Source organism: Triticum urartu, chromosome 2 (assembly GCF_003073215.2).
Source record: "Triticum urartu cultivar G1812 chromosome 2, Tu2.1, whole genome shotgun sequence".
Classification (NCBI taxonomy): domain Eukaryota; kingdom Viridiplantae; phylum Streptophyta; class Magnoliopsida; order Poales; family Poaceae; genus Triticum; species Triticum urartu.
The window spans coordinates 417,114,792-417,140,435 of NC_053023.1; the positions used below are offsets into that span (position 1 = coordinate 417,114,792).

Consider the following 25,644-nt stretch of genomic DNA (forward strand, 5'->3'; position numbering starts at 1 on the left):
CCGGTGCAAGTCGAAGAAGGATTGGCCGGTGCTGCCGTCTGGCGTCAAGTTCGATCCCACGGATCAGGAGCTGATCGAGCACCTTGAGGCCAAAGTGAGTGCTGACAGCGCGAGATTTCAGTCTCTCATCGATTTGTTCATACCAACCATCGACAGCGAGCACGGCATATGCTACACCCAACCTAAGAAACTTCCAGGTAAGACACCGATCGGCCGTCTACTTGCACAAACATATTCCTTTGTTTATAGCTCTATTTTTCTTTTTAGACGCAGACCTGGTGAAGCAATTACAATTTGATAGTTAATAAAAAGTGAAACAAGTGACTGCAACATGCCAAAGATGTTATGAAAATGCCAACTAGGTACACTAAAACCTGTATTCCACAATACTGCAGGTATCACACTGAGTGGCCTAAGGAAGCATTTCTTCCTGCGCAATTCCAGGGCGTTCAAAAGGAGCACGTGGATGCGTCGCAAGATACAGTCGGAGTGCGGCATGCATGCGATGTGGCACAAGACAGACAATACCTTGCCGGTGATGGTCAACGGCCGGCAGACGGGCAGCAAAAAAGGTTCTGGTGTTGCACACCAACAAGAACTTCGACCAGCACAGGACCAACTGGGTGATGCACTAGTACCACCTCGGGGACCTGGAGCAAGAGAAGGAGCGGGAGCTTGTCCTCTGCAAGATTTTCTACCAGACGAACACTAGGGCCAGGAGTAAAAAGATTATAAGTTAGTTTGGTATTGGTAGTTGTACTACCTTGTCGTCCGCAAGTTGGTATTGTTGTTAACGATCTTTTGGTATGAACTTGCATTTGCTTCCAACCATCATGCCGAGGGTCGACGTGGATATAAAGCTGAATCATTTGTTTCAAAACGAATTTTCAGGCACCTGATTTTTATTTGATGGTTAGCATAAGCACCCGCCGTTCGAATTCTCAGTTCTCCAATTTTTTCGAAACAAGTTCATGCACTTATTGTCACGATAAAAAAACAATATCCGTGCTGCATCCCAGTTATCAATCTGTACTTGCAGAATTCTCTCGTTTATTGAGCACGTATATTGTTTTCTCAGGTCGAGCAAGTTTCAACTGGGTTGTAGACTGCCCAGGGTTGGTTTTGTTTTTAACAGGCCCATCCCATGACGACAACGGGGCACAAAGATCCAGCAGGTATCTACTGGCCTCTGGCCCGCCAGCGTTAGTTATATTTTGTCTTACAACATCTGCAGGCAGTTTTTTTTACTGAACCAAACACACAGCCCAGTTCTATTATCCTCTTGAAACGCATGTCCTACATCCGTTCTCTAATCTCTATCTATAGTTTTACTAGTTCATATACATGTATCATTATATTGAAAACACATAAAATTCCCTTTTCATATTTACATCCTTATTTTTGTTGTTTTTTCCCACCCAGCGCTGATTTTTTTACCACTGGTTTTCCCTTAAACCAACTCAATTGTGCCACGTCTTATTTGCTTACAAAAACAAAACGATTTTTTGGCAAATCAATAAGTTCTTAAAAATGTGTATCATTTCGGGATTACAACAGTTCAGACTCCACCGAAATATGCAAAATAAGGTTGAACTTTTTGACCGTGGTCCTGGGTAGAAAATGGGTTGTAATAAATTACTTAAGAATTAGCAAATGGGCTGCAAATTATAAAAAATAGCAAATGGGCTTTATGTTGTCTGCCACAGATTTGGAGGCTGACTTGTGGGCCTACTAAGTTCATGCGTACACAAGGTTTCTCAAAAAAGAAACTTAATCAACAATCGACTCTACCAGCGTCAGACCGTTAGATGTCAATCTAACGGCGATCGTGCTTCTTCAGTCTCTGATCTTCCTGCCCCAGCCGCCCAAACCAGCGCCATCGGAACCGCCTGCTCCCGCCTCCCGTGGCCGGCAGTGCTGCCGAGCAGGCCTCACGGCCCCATCATACTCGCATCTCTGGCCTGTCTATCCCTCTACTCACCCACACCTCCTGTTATTTTCCGGCGACGGCAGCCGAACCAGTCAACCCTCATACTCTCCACTGCGTGGGCAGCCACTACTGTGTCTTCCCCGGCTCCGTGTCGTTCCCTTCGTAGGCCTTGCCACCGTCCACCGCCCTGGTGATCTCGGCGCGGCGTGGTCAACGATGTCCATCCAACGGCCATAGTGCTTCTTCAACCTCTGGTCTTCTTGCCCCAGCCGCCCAAAGCAGTGCCGGTCGTGCCGCATGCTCCTGCCTCCCGTGGCCGGCTGTGCTGCTGCGGAGGCCTCACCGTCCCCATACTACTCCCACCGCTGGCCAGGCCATCCCTCCACTCACCCACTCCTCCTGTTATTCTGCGGCGACGGCAGCCACACACCGCAGCTGAACCAGTGAACCCTCGTACTCCTCTCCGCGTGGGCATCCACTGCCGCATCTTCCCCGGCTCCGCATCGTCCCCTTCCTAGGCCTCGTCGTCGTCCACCGCCGTGGTGCTCTCGGCACGGCGTGGTCAATGTGGTCAACGACCGACTTCCATCGGAAGAGTACTGTACATGGAGAGGCTGACAGCTGGGTCCATGGCAGCCGCAAGGAAGTGCCTCCTTATTACGCGCAAAATAATTATTCCTCCACCTAACAGCAGGGACCCACCGGACGGGCCACCAGTATTTCGCGAAAAAAAATGTTTCCCCCCTGACTGCTGGGACCCACCGGACGGGCCATCGTATTTTGCAAAAAAAACATTTGCCCCTGACTGCTGGGACCCATCGGACGGACCACGGTATTTCGTGAAAAAAACGTTCCCCCCGCTGTCAGCTCGTACCCACCGGAAGTGTCTCCTTATTACACACAGAAAAATGAATACTCCCCCTGCTAGCTGGGACCCACCATGGTGGGACGCTGACTTGTGGGCCTACTAAGTTGACAGGGACGGAGGGCTTTGTCAACTTAGTCGATATGAACGATTCTAGCTCCAGTGACCGTACGATGTCCATCGAACGGCCGTCGTGCTTCTTCAATCTCTGCTCTTCCTGCTCCAGCCGCTCAAACAAGCGCCGGCGGGACTGCCTGCTCCCTCCTTCCCGCGGCCGGCTGTGCTGCCGCGCAAGCCTCACCGCCCCACCGTACTCCCATCGCTGGCCTAGCCATCCCTCTACTCACCCACACCTGCTGTTATTCTCCGGCGACGGCAGACGAACCAGTAAACCCTCGTACATTCATACTCCCCTCCGCGTGGGAAACAACTGTTGAGTCCTCCCTACCTCCGTGTCGTTCCCTTCCTAGGCCTCGCCGTCGTCCACCACCCTGGTGCTCTCGGCGCGGCCTGGTCAACATGGTCAACGACCGACATGCATCTGAAGTGGACTGTACATGGAGAGGCCGACAGCTGGGTCCACAGCCGCACGCAAGGAAATTCCTCCTTATTATGCGCAAAATAATGATTCCTCCACCTGACATCAGGGGGCCACCGAAAGAGCCTCTGTATTTCGCGAAAAAACATTACCGCCGCTGACAGCTCGGACCCATCAGCTATATCTATGCACGCAAGGAAGTGCCTCCTTATTACGCACAAAAAAATGAATACTCCCCCTGTTAGCTGGGACCCAGTATAGTGGCAGGCTGACTTGTGGGCCTACTAAGTTGATGGGAACGGAGGGCTTTGTCAACTTAGTCAATATGCACGATTCTAGCTCCAGTGACCGTACGATGTCCATCCAACGGCCGTAGTGCTTCTTCAACCTCTGGTCTTCTTGCTCCAGCCACCCAAACCAGCGCCGGTCGTGCCTCGTGCTCCTGCCTCCCGTGGCCGGCTGTGATGCGGCGGAGGCCTCATCGCCCCCTACTGCTCCCACCACTGGCCAGGCATCCCTCTACTCACCCACACCCCCTGTTATTCTGCGGCGACGGCAGCCTCACACCGCAGCGAACCAGTGAACCCTCGTACTCCTCTACGCGTGGGCATCCACTTCCGCGTCTTCCCCGGCTCCGCGTCGTCCCCTTCCTAGGCCTCGTCGTCGTCCACCGCCCTGGTGCTCTCGGCGCGGCGTGGTCAACGTGGTTAAGGAACAGCTTCCATCGGACGTGGACTGTACGTGGAGAGGCTGACAGCTGGGTCCATGGCCGCAGCAAGGAAGTGCCTCCTTATTACGTGCAAAATAATTATTCCTCCACCTGAAAGCGGGGACCCACCGGATGGGCCACCGTATTTCGTGAAAAAACGTTTGCCCCTGACTGCTGGGACCCACCAGCTACATCTTCGCACGCAAGGAAGTGCGTCCGGGCAAAAAAACGATTCGCCCCCTGACTGCTGGGACCCACCAGCTACATCTTCACAGGAAAGGAAGTGCCTGACAGTTGGGACCCACCTGGTCGAAGCGTACGTAGCGTTGTCATTCTGGTCGCGAACGTGTACGTACATATATACTGGTGGATGTAGAGGCGCGCACGTATCATAGTAGAGGCACGCACATAGCATGTACACGTACATACAACGGCCAGGGTGCAAGAAAGAAAACACGGCCATGTACGTGTACATACGGGCGGGGTCTTGAACGCCTACTCGCGCATATGTACGGCCAGGGCTCGTGTACATGGCTGGGTCGGAACGGACAAACAACGTCGTCATCGTGTTCATGGGGAGGCAGCGTCGTCGTCGTGTTCATGGGGAGGCAACGGAATGTGTCGTGTTCATCGGGAGGCAACGGAACGCGTGGGAGCCAACTGGCTAGGTCGGAACGGAATGTGTGGTCGTGTTCATCGGGAGGGATTGGAAACACGCATCGTTCTGCCCCCGACCTCCCACCGTAACCGGGAACTCCCTGAAATTTTCCTCCCCCTCACTTCTACCACGGTTTTTTCCATCATGGATGGCCCAAAGAATGTCATGCAGCTGCGTCTCCGGCCCGCCCAGGACGAAAAGCCCATTTTCTATCATGATTTTTTGTCATAGAAGTAGGAGCCCACCACATCTATGATGATACCGGGTTTTGTCACAATTATCGTCATAGAAGTGTCATATGTGTGACAGAAAAAAATCGTTTGGCGCAAAATGTCACGGATGTGTCTTTTTTTGTAGTGATGGTGTGACTTACTTACGAACTGGGCCCTTATCCGTGGGCGCAGCTATTGATAGATTAATACACTCTACAGAGGTAGCGCACATTACCCACACCATGGAACCCATGGCCTCGCACTCCCATTCGGGTGGACCAACGGCATTCCGACAGAACTCTCCCATTTCCATGACACTCTTACGGCCACTCCGACCAACTCCCCACTGGGCTTAGTCCTGGGTGACCCAGCCTACCAAAGGCAAAACTACCACCGTCGTGGCAGATAAACAGTCCCAAACGGGGACACGGTACCATAACAACAACAGGTCCACAAGGTTATGTTTGCTTACCGGGCCAAGGTAACGCATGCCCATAACCTTCCCTCGTTGGAGGTACCGACAAAAGGCATGACAACAAGACGACTAACAGCCTCCCTATAAAGGCAAATGTGGTTGCACTTGTCGGCCCGATTCAGTGGCACCATGACCCGACCAACTTTACATTCAAGTTCAATTATCATCAGGTTTAACTTGAAATAAAATGCTCGAGTCAATATATTCCATGCTTATGCAACCATATACCATGCATCACATATCACTTAGAAACAACAGATCAACTTCATTCAAAGTTCTACTTGCACAAACTTAACTTTCAACATTTCTGGTCCTTTCTTACTTGTTATTTATACTCATTACTTTAGTTGGCATTAATCAAATAAAACTTATTTAGCATATATATAGAAAAAATAAGACCGAAAATCATATCACCATAGTCATGACAAATTTACTTACATCAACTACTCAAACTATATCTCACTAGTTCAAGCATTCACTTCTGTTAACTAAGCATTTTGATCACGACAAACTAAATAACACAAGCATTATTTAGATTAATACTATATGCAATGAATAACATAATAATTCAAGTACAAAATCATGAATATTGCAAAGACACCATGATAATGTTTTTGTGGCTTGCCTTAGTGCAGAGGAGCTTCACACTCCTCCTGGATGCCTTCAAGACAAACTTCACCTTTTGAAAATAATTCAAATGACAAAAAGAAAATATCAAGAACACTTCTGAAAATTACTAGAAATTCTAGGCAGCAAGGAAAAATCCCATCTTGGATGTGCGGCTAGGATTATCCAGTAAGAACGGAATGCAAAAAGAATCAACTCATTTGGACTTGTAGAATAAAAGTTACAACTGGTCAAAGTTCTGGTCAAATTTGAACTAAATTTGAATTAAAAAGAAAAGGCAGGGGGGTGACGTCGAAGGCGTAAACTGCCTGGGCGCCACCACTCATACCGCTTCGGCCGCGGCCTGAGTGGCTAACAGCGGGCCCCAGCGGTCAGGTCAGAGGAGAGAGAGAGGGAAACAAAGCACGGCGAGGCTCCACCGGAGCTCACGCCGGCGAGGAGGGCTCCTTGGCCAGATCCAAAGGGATAGGATTGGAGAGGATATCGAGATGCACCTGCCCGTACCCGTAGCATGGCTAGGGGTGGCCGAACGGGTTGGAATGGAGCTCTCCAGCGGCGGCGGCGGGCAGGGTTCGTCGGAGTTGGCGATTCCGGCGAGGTAGGGCCGGTCCAGCAGCTCCAACGGCACCAGCACGCACCAGTGAACCACCACGGATACGCCGGAGAAGTTGGTGGAGCTCGAGCGGCTCTAGAGAGGGAGGGGGCAGAGGACAGGGATCGCTGGTGAGCTCGGGGCGAGGGTGGCGGCCAGAGGCCTGCCCGGCCGTGCTGTGGCTTCCTACGGGGGCGTGGAGGTGTGGTGAAGGTGAGTGTGAAGAGAAACGAGCTCGGGAGGGTGCTATATATAGGCGAGGCCGAGGCGGGGATCGAGAGCTCGCCGGAGCTCTCTGGAGTGTCGCCCGGTGACGAATGGCGTCAGTGAGAGAGGAGGAAGACGTCGGAGATCTCGCGGAGGCTGTAGACGAGCGGCGACGAGCACAGGAGCATGGTACGCGACGAGCACAAGGGCACGGGTGCATTGTTGCCTTGGCCGCACCGTGCCCGTGCTCGCTGCGGCGAGCTCCGGCGTCGGCGAGCACCAGGGTGGAGTTATGGAGGTGCAAACGAAGATGGGGCGCGGTTTGGCAAGGTGCGGCGGTCGGGACAGCGAGCACGCACACAACAGAGATGCTGGCGCACCGCAGAGCGCGTCGACCGCATGCCAACCCCCTTGGACGAACGTGGTCACTGCGTGAACTTTGGCATCAGACTGAGCTAAGCGTAAACACCATGTCTCGCAGCTAGTCCTTAGTGGTTTTGGTTGTTTTGCATGATTGGCTGGGTCACAGGTGAACTATGGGAGTGGCTTTCTTCCTGGCAAGTTTCTGGACAGAAACTTGTGAGCTTCACTGAGGAAAATTTAATGAGAATTAAAGGTTGTGCTTTGGGGTTTAGTAATCTCTTAGGAGGGTAATCAAGCTCAGAAAATATCAGCCCCAAAAGATCAAGCAAAAATATACTTGTTGTACAAAGGGATCATTCTGTCCAGAACAGAAATGATTTTCTGTAGCAAAAATATTACAAACAGTTATGCAATATCTTTGCTCGGGAAGGTGCCCTAGGGTTCAAAGAATATTTGTGAATTTATTCGGAATTTTTGGAGCAAGAAAACTAGGGGTTGCTTTGGAGCATACTTCTCTAAAGTGATTTTCAGGGAAGAAAATGAATGTTTTTGTTTTATGAAAAATATTCTTTGGGATTTTGTTGGAGTTTCTCAGAGAAGGAAAAGTGAATTAGAGGTGGATGGGTCACTTGGGTGAAAATCAAGGGTAGACCCAAGTGTTCAAGTCCATTTGAATTGATTCAAAACTCCAAATCCAAAGCAAAAGCAAATGAAAGTCCGAAAAAAGAGAGAAGGCAAATCCAGGCTGTCACACCCGAGTGGGAGGATTGCTCTCCACTCAGAGTAGTTTTGTAACTTAGGCGAGTAAGGGATCGTGGCTAAGCCCCGAGTGGGAGGATTGCTCTCCACTCTGAGTAGCTTTGTAACTTAGGCGAGTACAGGGTCGCGGCTAAGCCCCTAAGTGGGAGGATTGATCTCCACTCGGGGTAGTTTTGTAACTTAGGCGAGTACGGGGTCATAGCTAAGCCCCCGAGTGGGAGGATTGCTCTCCACTCGGAGTGTTTTTTTGAAACTTAGGCGAATCGGGTCCGTGGCTAAGCCCCTGAGTGGGAGGGTTGCTCTCCACTCGGAGTAGTTGTGTAACTTAGGCGAATCGGGTTCACGGCTAAGCCCTCGAGTGGGAGGGTTACTCTCCACTCGGAGTAGTTTTTGAAACTTAGGCGAATCGGGTTCGCGGCTAAGCCCCCGAGTGGGAGGGTTGCTCTCCGCTTAGAATAGTTTTGTAACTTAGGCGAATCGGGTTCGCGACTAAGCCCCTGAGTGGGAGGGTTGCTCTCCACTCAAAGTAGTTTTTGAAACTTAGATGAATCGGGTTCGCAGCTAAGCCACCCACTGGGGGATTTGAACACATATGCTTATGTGATAACAATCATTAAGATACTACGAAAATCATGTCTTTGATAAGCAAACTGAAGGATTCTTTATTACAACTCGTCGATCCGAGTGTTCTAGGTATAAAAATGGCGGAGCAGATCCGCATTCCACGAGCGTGGCTCGTCCTCTTTCTTAGCTACGTTGTAGAGGTGATATGCCCCGTTGTGGAGCACTTTGGTGATGATGAAGGGCCCTTCCATTCTGGAGCGAGCTTGTGAGGCCGTTTCTGGTGCACTCGGAGCACAAGGTCTCCTTCCTAAAATGCTCGGCCTCTGACGTTTCGGGCATGGAATCGACGCAGGTCTTGTTGATAGATGGTCGACCGGATCAAAGCCATCTCTCTTTCTTCCTCTAGGAGATCAATCGCGTCATGGCGCGCCTGTTCTGTTTCAACTTCTGAGAAAAGTTCCACTCGGGGGGCACTGTGCAGCAAGTCACTTGGAAGCACGGCTTCAGCGCCATACACCATGAAGAAAGGGGTTTGATCAGTCGACCGATTGGGAGTCGTTCTCAGTCCCCATAGGACAGATGGCAATTCAGTGACCCAAGCTCCAGCAACATGCTTGAGGTCGCACATCAGTCGGGATTTCAGCCCATGAAGGATCAAACCATTTGCTCTTTCCGCCTGCCCATTCGACTGCGGGTGCGCAATGGATGCGTAATCGACCCGAGTGCCTTGGGACGCGCAAAACACTCTGAACTCATCAGAATCAAAGTTGGAGCCGTTATCTGTGATAATGCTATGAGGAACTCCATATCTGGGTATCAGCTCTCTGATGAAACTAATGGCACTTCTTGAGTCGAGATTCTTGATAGGCTTGGCTTCGATCCACTTGTGAACTTGTCGACTGCCATGAGCAAATGAGTGAAACCACTTCTGCAAGTCTTGAAAGGTCCGACCATGTCCAACCCCCAAACTACAAAAGGCCAGACGAGTGGAATAGTCTTTAAGGCAGATGCAGGCTTGTGAGACATGTTTGAGTAAAACTGGCAGCCTTCGCACTTGTCAACTACTCCCTCCGTCCCAAAATAAGTGTCTCAACTTTGTACTAGCTGTAGTACAAATTTGTACTAAGCTCAAGACACTTATTTTGGGATGGAGGTAGTATATCTTTGGCCATCTCATTCGCTCGCGGCCAGTAAAATCCTGCTCGGTATGCTTTGGCCACGATGGTCCGAGAGGACGCGTGGTGACCACAGGTCCCCGAGTGGATCTCATTTAAGATCAGTCGACCTTCCTCTAGAGAGATGCAACGCTGAGCCACTCCGGTAACGCTTTCTCTGTAAAGTTGTCCACTTATTACTGTGAAGGCTTTGGATCTGCAGACGATCTAGCGGGCCTCATCCTCATCCTTTGGGAGTTCTTGCCTGAGCAGATATGCAATATATGGCACCATCCAATCGGGAGTGATCACCAAAACCTCCATGACCAAGTCGACTACTGCTGGAACTTCAATCTCAGTCGGATTGATTGAACTTATCGGTTGTAGGGGCTCCTCCGTAAAGAGATCTTCTTGGACTGATGGTGTGTGAAGATGCTCTAAGAACACATTATTGGGATTGGTTTCCAAGTGGAACCCAACTTCGCCAGATCATCAGCCGCTTGATTCTTGAGTCGGGGTATGTGATGGAGTTCTAACCCTTCAAACTTCTTCTCTAGCTTTCTCACCGCATTGCAGTAACTAGTCATAGCTGGGCTCCTGATATCCCACTCCTTCATCACTAGATTGACCACCAAGTCTGAGTCGCTGTAGACCATCAGGCGACGGATGTCGAGTGAGATAGCCATACGCAACCCATACATAAGTGCTTCATACTCAGCTTCATTGTTTGAAGAATCGAAGTGAATCTGGAGTACATAACTGAGCTTATCACCTCTTGGGGATACCAGGACCACTCCAGCACCAGATCCGTTCAACATCTTGGACCCATCGAAGAACATAGTCTAATGGTCCGAGTGAATCTGAGTCGGTTACTGATGTTCGACCACTCGGCCAAAAAATCTGCTATTGCCTGAGACTTGATCGCCTTTTTGCCTCAAACTTGATATCCAAAGGGAGGAGTTCAATCGCCCACTTGGCCACTCAACCGATTGCATCTCGATTGTTCAAGACTTCCGATAACAGAGTATCGTTGTCGACTAAAATCGAGTGGTCTACGAAGTAATGTGCAACTTTCTTCGTGGTCAGATAAATCCCATAAACAAGCTTCTGATAATGCGTATACCTTCGCTTGGACGGGGTCAAGACTTCAGAGATATAGTACACTGGGCGTTGAACTTTATACGCTTTTCCTTCTTCCTCCCGCTCGACTATGAGCACTGTGCTGACAACTTGTCCCGTGGTTGCAATATACAGCAGTAGAGGCTCTTTGCTGACTGGAGCAGCAAGCACCGGCTGGGTGGAAAGCAGGGCTTTGAGCTCTACAAACGCTGCTTCAGCTTCAGGAGTCCACTCGAACTTGTCAGATTTCTTCATCAGTCGGTAAAGAGGCAATGCCTTTTCACCGAGACGCGAGATGAATCGACTCGGTGTAGCCAAACAAGCAGTAAGCTTCTGAACATCATGCACACGCACAGGACATTTCATTCGGAGAATTGCTCCAATCTTCTATGGGTTTGCGTCGATTCCTCGTTCGGAACGAGAAAACCGAGTAACCTTCCTCCTGAGACTCCGAATGTGCATTTTGACGGATTGAGCTTGATGTCATATCTTCTTAAGTTGGCAAATGTTTCGGCGAGGTCAGTTAGCAGGTCGGAACCTTTACGTGACTTGACCACGATATCATCCATGTATGCTTCCACATTCCGACTGATTTGGGTGAGCAGGCACTTCTAAATCATGCGCATGAATGTGGCGTGAGCATTCTTAAGACCAAAGGGCATGGTGACATAGCAAAAACACCCAAATGGGGTGATGAGAGCTGTTTTTATTTCATCGGGTCCATATAGTCGGATCTGATGGTACCCGAAATACGCATCCAAAAAGTACAAACGCTCAGACCCCACAGTTGAGTCGACTATCTGGTCGATGCGGGGGAGAGGGAAGTGATCTTTCGGGCAGGCCCGATTGATGTGCTTGAAATCGATACACATATGAAGTGAATCATCTTTCTTGGGGACCATGCCAACATTGACGAGACACTCGGAGTGGATCTCACGGATGAACTTAGCAGCCAGAAGCCGAGCCACCTCTTCGCCAATTGCCTTTCTCTTCTCCACGGCGGACCGACGGAGATGTTCTTTGACATGTTTTACTTTTGTGTCAACGCGCAAACGGTTCTCAGCCAATCCCCTGGGTACACCCGGCATGTCAGATGGTTTCCATGCGAAGATGTCCCAGTTCTCGCGGAGGAACTAGATGAGCGCTTCTTCCTATTTGCTGTCGAGTGTTCTTGAGATGTGGGTCGGAGTAGCATTGGGATCACATGGGTGAATACGAACAGGCTTTGTCTCACCGGCCGACTGAAATGCAGACTCTGAAGCAGGCTTCTTGGCCCGCAAAAAATCACTCGGATCTGCATTTTTGTTGTATTCTTCCATCTCAACAGGTGCCATCTGTTCATCGGAAATTTTTTAGCCTTTCTGGAGGCACTCTTCTCCTCTTTGTCGATTCCCTGTGACTGTGATCACACCTCTGGGACCAGGCATCTTCAACTTGAGGTATACATAACACGGTCGAGCCATAAAACGAGCATGTGTCAGCCTGCCCAAAATAGCATGGTAGGCACTGTGAAAATCCACCACCTCAAACATCAACTTTTCCTTACTATAATTCTTTGAATCACCGAAACCACGTCAAGAGTGATTTGACCGAGTGAATCTACTTCCTTTCCTGGGATGACTCCGTGAAACCGCATGTTACTCTCACTGAGCTTGGACATTGGAATGCCCATCCCTCGGAAGGTTTCAGCATACAGAATGTTCAAACAACTACCACCATCCATCACAATCTTGGTCAGTTGGGTGCCCCCAACGACTGGGTCGACCACCAACGCTTGCCGCCCGGGGGTAGCAACGTGCGCTGGGTGATCGTACTGGTCGAATGTAATGGGAGTTTTTGACCACTTCAAATATGTCGTAGTTTCCAGAGCAACCATATTCACTTCTCTATTGATAACTTCCAGTCGACTTTTGCTCTCGATGTCAGCAAAAATCACCAAAGTAGCATTGACATTGGGATGACCATCATCTTCCTCTTTATCTGGTCCTTATCAGATTCTTTTTCCTTCTCACTAGGCTGGCCTTCTCGGAAACTCTAAATCAGGAGTCGACACTATCGAGTGGTATGCTTGGGCAGAATCAAGTTACCCTATGCATCTGTTTTGGTGTGTGTGTGGCACGACAAATCAAGAACATCATTTCCTGCCTGATCTTTCACTTTTTTGGGGATCCATGGCCCTTTAGGATTTCCCTTGAACTTCCCTTGATTCAAAGCTGCAGCCTCAGCAGGACCTGCAGCTTCGGCCTTGCGCTTCTGCTTCCGACTGGGATTTCCTCCTCCGGTGTCTTGGGCTACTGGTTTGTTCTTGCCACTGCGGAGTCGGTCCTCCTCTTCGCCGTTAGCGTACCGAGTGGCTATTTCCATCATTCGGGCTAGAGACATGTCACCTGACCGACCGAATTTCAGGTTGAGCTCTCTGTATCGAACACTCTCTTTGAAGGCGCAAACTGCTTGGTGCTCTGACACATTTTCCACAGTATGATGCAGAGTAGTCCATCTCTAGATGAAGTCTCTCAAAGTCTCATTCTATTTCTGAACGCAATGCTGCAATTCAGTCAGTCCAGCAGGTCGCTTGCAAGTTCCCTCAAATGTTTTGGTAAACACTCGGGCCAATTCTTCCCAACTGAAAATACTTCCAGGGGCCAACTGATTCAACCAAGCTCTTGTTGAACCCTCGAGCATCAGGGGGAGGTGCTTCATGGCTACATCATCGTTGCCTCCACCAATCTGCACCGCCACTCGGTAATCTTCCAGCCAAGTGTCGGGCTTCGACTCACCGGTGAACTTACTCATGCCCGTTGCCAATCTGAAGTTGGGAGGGATCTCTGCAGCACGGATGGCTCTACTGAAACATTCTGGCCCAGAAACATGTACTCTACTTCCACTCTGATGGTTTCTGTCTTGTCCTTCTCTGTGTGCCCGGCCCCTGTCGACTAGGCCTTGTACAAGAAGAGATCTCGCATCAAAACCAGGCTCTCTGGGGTCGACTGGAACTCTCCGCTCATCACCATACGGGTGCCTGTCATCATACCGCCGGGGCACGTACGACCCGCCCCTCGAAGGGGGCGTAGGCACTCGACGGTGGTCATCGCGGGCGTACCGGTGATCATACTGTCTGTGGCCTCAATCCGGGTATTGATCTTGGCGACGCCCACAATTGTCACACCGTGGGGGCGATCTTGGGTTGTGTGCCAACTAAACTGTGTCCGCAACCACATATCTACTATGGATCCTATTGCACGACTGAGAAACATCTGAGTTTTGTTCACCTGCCGCTCGGAGCAACGCGCGGATCTGCAGCAGCCCTCTACCAGCTTCTGAACAAGACGGTTGAATTGACTCTGCATTCGTGTTGCGGCTGCAAGATTCTGGACTGGAGTACGGTATACCTGAGGTTCAGGCGAAAACAATTGTCAAGGCCGTCGACTGGGTTCGGGGATCTGCCGACGGGCGCGCTCGTCGAGTGAATGTTGGAGATTCTCCAGTCGTGCGTGCTTAACCAAGGTGGCCAGATGCGGAGCCTCCAAGGCCCGGGCCTCGGAGGTCTCCCCAATGATGGGGGTGTGGAGTGCCTCCACGTTGTGACGATGCAGCTCATCCCTCTACTCCGAAGTGAGGGCTTCGGGATGATATTCGTCCTGACCATGCGACGGGCCGCCGCCACCGCAACGGAACCCAGGTGGGCTGCATGGCATGTCGACCATGAGCACTTCCGCTGCAGGGTCGCTACTTCCGCACTCGGAAAGAGTCTCTGCGGAACCAGTCAACAGGTCAAATGGTCCGTAGAGAGATTCGTCGGGCTCGATTGTCGCGACTTGAGGGGTAGCTCTCTGTCAAGCCACCACATGCCTCATCCACCGCTGAAGCCGCAACCGACCGGATCGCTTGCGGCGGCGTACAGCGGGGAGAGTGGATGACGCGGGAGCCGACTGATAATGGGTCGACGGCTGCCGCAAGAGGACGCCATAGACACTCGCTTGGAAGTGCGCCGCCCCACGGATGGGAAGGGCCTCGACGTCGAGAGGGGCCTCTTGGAGTCAGGCGGAGTCGTCGACGACGAAAATGAGCGCGTCGAGACGGATCTCGTGGCCCAAAGCCAAACCACCACCGGAAACCATGTCAATGAAGATCGGAAAAAACCGCAACCTCACCAGAAGTCGCTAAGACGCCGGCCCCACGGTGGGCGCCAACTATCGTGGGAGCAAGTCTGACAGTAAGAATAGGGGGTACTTAGGAGGAGGCGAGGCCCTAGCTACCGCAAGGTTGTGCACGCAAGATTTACGAGTTCAGGCCCTTCTCGGAGGAAGTAATAGCCCTACGTCTCGGTGCCCGGAGGCTTGGTCGACTGGATTATTCGTGAAAGTTACAGTGGGTGTGAACCCTTGTGCCAAAGGGGAGGGGTGGCTTATATAGAGTGCGCCATCCCTTCACAGGCCTCAGTTACACAGGGTTTAATGTAGGTTAAGACAGAGACGTTACTGGTAACGCCTGCTATAATGACTACTAATGACCTTTAAGACTACAGAGTGAACACCTGACCGTTGCCATCCAGAGGTGGCTTTAGATTTTTTTTGTATTCCGAGTGATTCTCCGTATGGTCGAGTGTTTCTATCTTGGTCAAATGGAATTGGGGTATCCGAGTGAGATAGTTTGTCGAGTGGATTGCATTCTAAGTTGATTTTAGTCGGTATCTTCTGTTTGTCCTTTGAATGTTCTTGACTCTAGGGCGGTGTCCTTGGGTAGGGTGTCTATGACAGGCCTATAACCCTACCCTAGGTACATGTCATCGTCAGGCGGAGGATCGACATGAGGAGCGCGGCCTCGGGATTGACCGGTGAGCTCGTGCGCGAACGACGTGAGGACATCGTGTCCCACGCCGCTGCTCTCTCTCTCGCCTGCTGTCGCTCATGCCTTGGACTCGGGCGTTTGAGTGTGCGCCGGCCTCGGCGCGGAGACAAGCCCAGCGGTGGCCGGGTACCACCTCCGAAGCAGAGGGTGGTGGTGATGGGTGGCATACCTGGAGGAGCGGAGCGGCCGGAGCGGAGCGCCGGGTAGGAAGGGCCGACGACGTCGCCGGCTCTGCGTCCACAGACGCCCGCCGCTGACGAAGTTGACCCGCCACTGCCGGATCCGCCTTGGTCGACCATCGAACGCCTCAGTGCAATGCAGAGGGCAACCTTCTCCGCATCTTCGTTCCGGATGGGGATATTTATAGGATAGGCGTGGACTAGGCTAGGCCAAGCTGACGTGACGGACGCAGCCGGGCTGCCCCATATCCACCTCATATTTGAGCTGGATATGAGGGGTCCTGGTCAGTCCAGGCATTTGAGGCCCGTTTGAGACGTCCTACTGAGTAGAAATTTCATGACCGGTCAGTAACCGGGCGGCCCGCCCGGATGTTTGAAGCTGGTTTGGGGTGTCCGGATGTATGCTCGTAGAGTCAGGCTGGCTACATTCCATCAGGTATTGTCTACCGGTTGTTCAGCGTGCGGTGCATCTATTGCAGGGTGTCTATTATGTCGTGTACAGCAACTTGGTTTCATGCATCCACACACACGCTTCATGCGTGTCAATTTAGGTTGTGTTCGATAGCCCTTCACTCCTCCACTCGGGAGCAGAGTGCGCGGAACACCATATTAGTAGCTTTCCAAATTAACACCGCACGTTGCTCTGCTCCGGAGCGGAGTTAGAGAGCTGGAGGGAGCCCCGAGTCCGAACAGGTTCTTAATGTGTGATCTGATATATTCACGTGTGGGCACAAAGCAATAATGCCAGTAGTACTTAGGGCACCTTCAACCGCCGATTATCAAATTGTCTGCAAATATTCCGAATGGTTTGGACGTGCAAAATCTTTCAAACCGGCACCAAGCCCGGGAGATTTTGTGGACATCCTGACGTTTGCCACATATGATTTCGATAATGCAGACCTACCCAAAATTCCTCTCTTGCCTATTTTGTTGCGTCTGCTCGTCCTTTGTGTCGCATTCATGTCGGTGGACATGACTGGACGCGATGATATCATACCGAGTTATCGACATTCATATTGATTAACGGTCGTCCACCTACTCGGCATTCACACCGGAGCGGCGAATGAGAATTCGGCGCTCCGCATTCCCACAACTCTGCCTGCCCAGGCTATTTAAGTCAGTTGACCATGTCCCAAAATCCTACCCCTTCGAGCCTTTTTCCCAACGTATGAGTCGCCGTCCAATCACCTCTTCACACCCTCATCTGGCATTCATCGTCACCATTGCCTGGTCCTTTGCTATGTGGTAGCGAAGGCTCAGGCCGGTGAGCCGTACCAAATCGCGACAGAGGTCCACGATGTGAAGGCTCGGCGCCAGGCCTGCATTGATGCAGGCCAACCTTCGAAATATCTCGAGCACTCGAAGGAGGAGATGGATGAGGAGGAAGACAACATGGGTATGGTCGCCATCGCCATGTAGGAGGAGCATGCGCTCATGCCGGTGTCTGGGTTCAGCATGCTGGAGGCGAGGCAACACTACAAACGGGACTTGGCATTAGCGAAGGAGGAGCAGGCGCTGGTGTCCGCCTTCAGGCAGTTGCAGGCGGAGCAGCAGTACAATCTCCTTCTCCTGGAGGAGCACGATCATGGACGTCGACCGGGCTGTGCTCAGACTCCATGCACAAAGGTCGTACTCCCTCCGTCCGGAAATACTTATCCTAGAAATGGATAAAATGGATGTATCTATAACTAAAATAAGTCTAGATACTCTTGAATATGTACGAGAGGGGAACTGGTCAGTTACTCAGTCCGGATAAATGTTCGATTATGTTTGGGAAGTCGTGATGTATGGAAAACCAAGTGTCTACAATGGTCATCTTAAAGATTACTGCAGAGGGTTTTGAGGATAAATATCTCGGCCTTCCTGTTCCTCAAGGAAGAATGAAAACTGGTAGATTCTAGTCTACTAAGGAAAAGGCAGTGAAACGTCTCTTTGGCTGGATTGATAAATATGCTTCAAGCGGGGTGAAAGAAGACCTTATTAAGTCAGTAATTCAGGCTCTCCCGGTGTACGCCATGGGTATTTTTAAATTCCCTGCTTCTCTTTGTGAGGATTTATCGCAGATTATAAGAAATTTTTGGTGGGGCGATGAGGACGACAGAAGGAAAACCCATTAGTTGGCTTGGGATAAATTAACGCGGCCAAAGGGTGAGGGTGGAATGGGCTTCCATGAACTGAGGTTATTTAATCAAGCTCTTCTGGCAAAACAAGCTTGGTGTTTACTGGTTAACCCGAACTCGTTATGTGCTAAGGTAATGAAGGCAAAATATTATCCTCAGGGGCACCTTCTTGACACGGTTTTTCCTCAGTCAACCTCAGTGACTTAGCAAGGTATTATGCATGGTCTGGAACTCCTTAAAAATGGTGTCATTTGGAGGGTGGTTGATGGAGGGAATATCAATATCTGGAGGGACAATTGGCTTCCAAGGATTTCTGGCCTCAAGATATCTGGCAAGAAGAACAGGTCAAGACTAAAATGGGTTTCAGATTTATTCAAGAGCGGGTCTAGGGATTGGGACGATAATATTATTAGGCATCTTTTTTATCATCACGACGCGGAAGAGATATTGAAGTTGCAAATTCAATCCTCGGGGGGGGGGGGTGATTTCATTGCTTGGCATTTTGAAAAGAATGGATTATTTTCTGTGAAAAGTGCGTACAGTCTAGCGCTAAAGCTTAAGGATCAGAAAGAGAATGGTGGGCAATCCAGTAATGCTATTAACGGAGAAAGGAGATTATGGGATATTATCTGGAAGGCCAACGTCCCACAGAAGATTAGAATCTTGGATGGCGTGCAGCATCTGATAGCCTGGTGGTTCAGGTTAATAGAGTTTTATATCATCAAGCTACCATTCGTACTTGCTCTATCTGCGGGGTTGAGGATGAGAGTACCTTCCACGCTCTTGTTTCTTGCCCAAAGGCTCATGCACTTCGTTTGGCGTTGAGGAAAGTGTGGAATTTGCCATGGAAAGAGGCTTTCAATTATTCTGAGCCTGACTGGTTACTTATTCTTTTAGACCAGTTAAGTTGTTCGCAAAGGGAGCACATCTTGTTTCTTTTCTGGCGAGCTTGGCACTTGAGGAATGATTTGATTTTTGAAGAAGGAAAACAAACTATTAAAGGATCCGCCATGTTTTTGGAAAGTTACTGGTCGGCATTTTCATCGTGTCAGCCTACAAATGAGGTAACCACCAATTACAAAGGAAAAGAGGTGGTGGCTGGTTTTGGTGCAAGTAATATTGTTGTGAGGCCCAGAGAGGTGTGGCAACCGCCTTCTTTTGGCCATATCAAGATCAATGTCGATACAAGTTTTGTAGAGAGTTTAAGTGCCGCGAGCGTTGGGGTGGTGGCCAGGAGTTGTACGGGTGATATCATTGTCTCATCTTAGGACTTCATTGGGTTATGCTCTGGTGTGGATGAAGCGGAGCTTCGAGCATGCCTAGCTGGGCTTTATATCGGTATTTCTCTTAACATGCCTATTATTTTGAAAACTGATTGTGCGTTTGTGGCTTCTTTCCTAGCAAATGAAAGTTATGACAGATTCTCGCTCATAGACCTCAAGAAGGAAGCACTTAGCATCATCAGGCTTCTGGGAAACTTCAAGTTGTCAAAAATAAATAGAAAGGCCAATTCAGTAGCGCATGAGATTGCTAAATTTCGTTTCGATAATAGATGTGATGGTTTTCTTTTTAATAATTTTCCGCCCTGTGTGGCGCCTGCTGTTATGAACGATTGTAATGACGTTTTAATTAATTAATATATGGACGGATTCTTTTCAAAAAAAATCTAGATACAACTATTTTTAGAACAAATATTTTCGGGCGAAGGGAGTACCATCGACCTCGAGCGCTCACATCTCCACATCAAAAGGCGGAGCAAAACCACCTCTTCATGGGGCTGGAGGCGGGGGACGACAATGCGCCGGACCAGCACGACCACGATGCCAACTAGGCACACTTCGGCAGCTCTTAGTTCTACCTATATTTCTGAAGTGAGAAGAAAAACGTCTTCACCAATTTACATGGACCACTTGCATACAAAAATAGTTAATACTACTACCTTTTTAGAGATTTCACTAGAAACTATATTCGGATGTATATAGACATCTTTTAAAGTCACTCATTCATCTTTTAAAGTCACTCATTTCGTATGTAGTTTATAGTGGAATCTCTTAAAAGAGTTATACTTTCTACGTTCCCAAATATAAGTCTTTCTAAAGATTCCAACAAGTGACTATATACGGAGCAAAGTGAATGAATCTACACTCTAGAATGTTTCTAGATACATCCGTATGTTGTAGTCCATTTAAAATGTCTAAAATGATTTATATTAATTTATGAACGGAGGGAGTACTGGTAGAGTAGAGAAGATGATATCGCTTCTTGTCGCTTGACCGCAGCCTGCGAGGTGAGCAGCAGCAAATGGTTAAATGCATGGCCGGGCGACAAGAGCAAATGGACCAGCCTCTGATACGTCTTGACCAATCATGCACGTACTACACTGCATACTAGTACTAGTAGTGTAGTACTACGTGTGAAAGCTGTCCGCCTGTCCCCATGCTACTGCAATTTAATCTCTTCCAACATGACCACCGGTGTGTGTTGACTTGTGCCAGGCCAAAGGTATGGCGCCAGTGACTCAACATCTTCATATAATTGGCTACGCCATGATTGCTAGTAGAACAAATCATATGACTCCCCAAACTAGCTATCAGCTAGGCCAGTCGTTAGTTTGGGCCCTTCCCATTAGTTCCTACAGGCTCCCAAAAGAGCGCAATCAATGGATGGGATTTGCTAGTTACAAGCATGGCCAAATCAGGGCAATACTAGTATATGAAACCTGACTTTCACTGTATCAGCACCAGCTCTCAGTAGGCAATAAAAAGGCAGCAATGTTTCCCCTCAAAAAAGAAAAATTTCAGCACCAGCTCTGAATTTCCGATGATGTAATAACCCTTTTTGATCTTGTCAAGTCCGAGATGCCAAGCCGCCACCAAGGTTAGCACAAACTATAGTAACATTTCTAGAAAACATGTACCTGATCTTGCACAGAAATTAAAACGATTGATGCTTTGTTGCAGGGGCAATAAGCTCGACCGTGAGTACTCATCAGGCCTCCGCAACTACGCCTGCCGGGGCGCTTTCATCTTGATGACTCTCCTCCTTCTCATCATACAGGGGCTTTGGCTCCAGATCTATGAATTCATTCGAGTTGTTGGCCAGGTGTGATATGCTCACCCTCCCATGCTTCCTGATGTAGTCTGCAACGGCCTGCATCTCCTCAATTGATATGTAGATGAACTTTCCACGGTCATCCATCACGCCAGATAATCTATCTGCACAACACCAAAGCGAGCCTATCAGTATCAGTCCAAGCGGGTGCTGCACATTCCAGGTTGAACTTCAACTGATGCGAGTCAACCAGATCCCAGACAAGATGAGAATGAAGCTCATTATTCATTGATCACAGGTTAGAATAATAAGACAACGTACCCATGCCTTCAAGCGTAATAATTCGGTTTATGCAGTCCTGCAAAACAGAAAAAATAAATACTCACAACGCAGCCACACAGGACAACTGTAAAGACTCAAACGAAGGTTATCAGGGTACTGTGGTATAAAACAGGGGGTGTGGGACCGTAGGAGTACATTTACAAAGAGTCCAGGTGAAAAGATAACTATGGCATTACTTTTGCAAAGACATGATTCTAGGTCAAATTCAGGATCACATCCAAAAATTTACTCTGTTGCTCTGAATATCAATCATATATAATTAGCCATCCATGATACCGAATGCTCACAGCTCTAAGCACAGCAGAGTAGATAATTTGATGGATAAAGCATCCCAATGAAACATACTGGGATAGAAAGGGATGGGGTACTTGAGATTTAATATTTTCAAGGAATTAACCCACAACAGTTCTGGTCTTCAAAATCTATTAGCTCTAGATGCTTCTGGTAAGCTGGAGACACTAAGTAAACACCGTGATAAACGTAAGATGTCTACGGGTATACATGGAAAGAGTTCTATACAGTTTCAGTTTCCAGTCTGACATATGGCCGCTTAACAGTCATTTTAACCCCCCCCCCCCCCCCCCACCCCCCCAAAAAGTCATTTTAGCCGGCCCTCGCAAAAAATTCTAGTACTATACAAGGCACTGTTTTAGGCTCAGTTTGTGGTTGCTGAACTATGTTGTTATGTGGTTATTCAAACAAGCACTAAAACAGGGTAAATAGGATGGGGCAAATGGGATTATGAGAATCCACCGCAATGCCAAACGCTGCCTTACTGGTATTCTGAGATGTTTGCATAAATCAAATGTTTGCCTCTTACACAGGTCATACACATTTTATACAAGAATAATTACAAATACACATTTTATACAATGTTTAAAGAAAAACAGAACAATCAAAGTGAATTTTCGAAATAGTACAAACTTATGTTCCATATCATTTCCGACACAATCATAAGACAATATGGCTAAAATCTTAAGTATAGTAATTCCAAAACAGATGCAAGCATCCTTGAACTGATCTTATTAAAAGGGACTCTGATATGAACATTGATATTATGGACACTAAGACTATGGACGACCATGATTTGACAGAACAAAAGTGCAAGAGATATTGAGAACCACCATGATTAGCCACTCTATCTTGTTGAAAAACTGTGGTTTTCAAATAATCTCTTTTCTAGTTAGTACCTTTCATAAGTAACCTCTTTCCAATGGAATAGAAGTGCAGTAAAAAGTAAGGCTAGTTTTTCTTGGGAGCCACAGTACAACACAGAACATGATTTTTTGTTTCTCCAATCTCCAGCAATGAGGATGGCAAAACACAAACCAGAACAGATCCTAAATACCAGTTTAGAACTTCCACAGCAAGTCAGTGGCATCAGTGCAACAGGGTTTCGAGCATAAATTGACAGAATACAACTCATGGAATCTATCATTATTTCAGTTTTTAAGAATCAGCATGCTGTTGCGGATCAAGTCAATGGCACTGTCCCCCACCATTGAGGACAACTTTGTGTGCCGATGGTAAACAATGACCGAATCCACTACATCATCGCTCCATAAGGGCTTACGCTCATTGACAATGCTAAAAAATGGTGTATCTGGAAGCAGCGAGTCTCTGCTGTCTTCAACAGGGAAGACCTTGACATTGCCTCGCTCTTAGGCACTATCTGAACCGAGGCCAGATTGTGGACTACAGCAGTGGCAACTGGCCTCCAGGCATCACTACCGGCAGAGCTTAGCCTAGGCTGTGTGTGTATTTGACCTACACGTATGCCAGTCGTACATACAACCATTTTATCTACCAATGCATCGCGACGCTAAGCTTTTGTGTTTTCTGAAGATAAAGAACAGAATCTTACTTTTATATAGCAGCAAATAAAACGTTAAACCATTTACCAATGTCAACATCTAACCGTCTGATATAAAATGGCTCTTCAGTTACCTGTGTTCGCATTCCAAACTCTCCAGCAAGATCTTCTAGTGGAACACACTTCTGCTTCTGGAAAGTATGAAAAAAAATCAAAGCAAAGATTGTGGATTTAGTAAGACAAGTGGATCTTACCAATGCAATATACTTGGACAATGATAAGACAATAACACATCCTTCTACAGTTTAACAAACTAATGTTGACAATAATTTCAATGAAACACCTATCCAACATACCATGTACAAAAATTAGATCATACATTAAGTTCTACTGCATTCACGATATCAAAAGCAAGACAGTTGATTTCTTCAAACAATGAATCAGTGGCAGCCGTCAGAAAGCATCACTAGACTACATCCACACACAAAGAAAGTGCACCTTGATGTATTCCACAAAATTGTGGAGCAAACCCTGGCCACCATCTTGCGTCTCACTTTCAGTTGTCCCTTCAGCATCAACTGAAAAGGCCCCTTTCCATTTCTCAAATTCCAGAGCAGCAGCTTCCTCTTCCTTGGCTTTCCGTGCCATAGCTTCTTCTTCCTAAAGCAATACGCAACTTAGCATGAGAGCTCAATATATAACAGCATCAAACAGAAGAATCAGGAGTTAAACAACTTCTAACCAATAATCTCTCTTGGGCCTCACGCTCCTCATCCTTCTTCCTTCTCATTTCCTCATAACGGTCTTGATTAGTTCTCCTTGAATTCCGTGCTGCTTCATTAGCCTTGCAAGATATATAACCATGCAAGTGAGTAAAAGGCAATCAAATGCCATTATGTTCCATACTCTGTCGTGAGATAAACAATCAAATAAGCAATAGTTCATGTTTTAAGAAAAGAAGATATAATCTCTCAATTGACATAAAATCAGTAATCAGTCATCTTGTATAAGGAGATAAGTGTAAGATGATAAGATGTACGCTAACTAGCTAGTCTCTCAATTGACATAAAATCAGTAATCAGTCATCTTGTATAAGGAGATAAGTGTAAGATGATAAGATGTACGCTAACTAGCTAGTGTCAGGAGCTGAAAGCACATTGTGACACTGGCATGGTAGATGAACAATTTATATATGCTTGTGTAGCTAAAGTTGAAGGATTTGACTGAGTACTAATTTCACACAGAATCTAAGGTTCATAGGTGCAGTTGCTGGCATAATAGAAGAATACATCAGTGCAACCTAATTCTTTGACCAACCTGGCGCTGCGCCTCCCGCTCTTCCCTCTCTTGCCTTTTCCTTTCCTTCTTGGAGCCTTTAGGGACATTGGGATCCTCCTCCTCGCTCCCTGACTCATCATCTGCAACTGCACAACCGAAAATTATCAGAGCCCAAGCTAGCTAGGGTTAATACTTACTGATGCAATCGATGGAAAGGCCAAGTCCTTTCGGGTGTTCCACTACCATCACGACTGGTGGACGCTGCCGACGAACTCGCCGCAGCTGGCCTCCTACGCATGCGGCGCGCCGCAGCGCCGCCACGAAGCACCCGTTCCCCCTGGAGCGAACGAGATTAGCGATGCAAGATTACTGGCTAGGTAGCTACTGGGAGTGGGTTAGATTGGGCAAAGCGATGGAAACCTAGAAGTGCGGAGAGGAGGGGTACCTGGAGTGGCTGGGGCGGGAGGCGGTGGTTGTCGACCGCGGCGGTGGCATCGGAGCGGCGGCGCCAGAGGAGGAGGGGGAAGATGGCAAAGACCAGCAGCGCGCACACGACGGCGGCGAAGATCCCGCCGGCGCCGTCCATCTTCGCAGCGTCTGATGTCCCTCTCCAAACCCTCGATTTTGCTTCGTTCTGCAAGGTCCGATGGATCGACCAATTTCTATTTTCCCGGACGAATCGAATCGAATTGAATCGAATAGGGGAAGCGACGACGACGCAAGTCCCCCTGCACTGCAGTTCAGACGCGGGGATGGACGGTTCGGATCAAGGCTCCGTTTTGTTTGCTTCTTTTTTTTGACAAACTCGCAAACTTTGTTAAGACGTCACAATGTTTACAAGAATGAATAAAGATATTTACAGTGACGAATAAAAGATCATCGGGTTGGCTTAACTAAGCATGGCAGCCAACCTCTAAAGAATGTGCATGCTTCTCGAGAGTGTGAGTCTCGATATTCAAGGTTTTATAAGCACTGTTAGAACACCCATACGATTGCTACAGGCTAAAATAAAAATAAATGAAGGGCAAGGTGTATCAGCTCCCAGTGCCCCTACACCCTCATAAACAGTAAATTTAAAATAAAAATCCAAAAAAATTGAAACTTTGGAAGATCAAAGATGAGCAAACTTTTGATGTTCTTGTAAATTTTCAACCACAAATAACATGTGGGGAGCCCTCACCAAAATTAAGTACTCCTCAAAAATGCAAATAAACTTAGGACAATGATGTTTTTTAGATGAG

At 48.4% G+C, this 25,644-nt stretch overlaps 1 protein-coding gene across 1 annotated transcript; it reads right to left on the reverse strand.

Annotated features, from left to right (window-relative positions):
* Positions 1-20,700: 20,700 nt before the first annotated feature.
* On the reverse strand, positions 20,701-25,151 carry LOC125537622 (DDRGK domain-containing protein 1-like). Its single transcript, XM_048700948.1, has 8 exons — positions 24,849-25,151; positions 24,647-24,740; positions 24,443-24,549; positions 23,868-23,969; positions 23,624-23,785; positions 23,260-23,316; positions 21,292-21,328; positions 20,701-21,134 (listed from the first exon to the last, which is right to left on the reverse strand). The coding sequence occupies exons 1-8, from the start codon at positions 24,987-24,989 to the stop codon at positions 20,908-20,910; spliced, it is 927 nt and encodes a 308-aa protein (XP_048556905.1). The 5' UTR covers positions 24,990-25,151; the 3' UTR covers positions 20,701-20,907.
* Positions 25,152-25,644: the final 493 nt, after the last annotated feature.

What these genes read in the sequence shown, in the direction of transcription:
- LOC125537622 (XM_048700948.1), bottom strand. Translation starts at nt 24,989, where the DNA reads ATGGACGGCGCCGGCGGGATCTTCGCCGCCGTCGTGTGCGCGCTGCTG. An exon ending in AGCGGGAGGCGCAGCGCCAG is followed by an intron (nt 23,970 to 24,442) that starts GTTGGTCAAAGA and finishes ATATCTTGCAAG; the next exon opens with GCTAATGAAGCAGCACGGAA. An exon ending in TATTACGCTTGAAGGCATGG is followed by an intron (nt 21,135 to 21,291) that starts GTACGTTGTCTT and finishes GGTGTTGTGCAG; the next exon opens with ATAGATTATCTGGCGTGATG.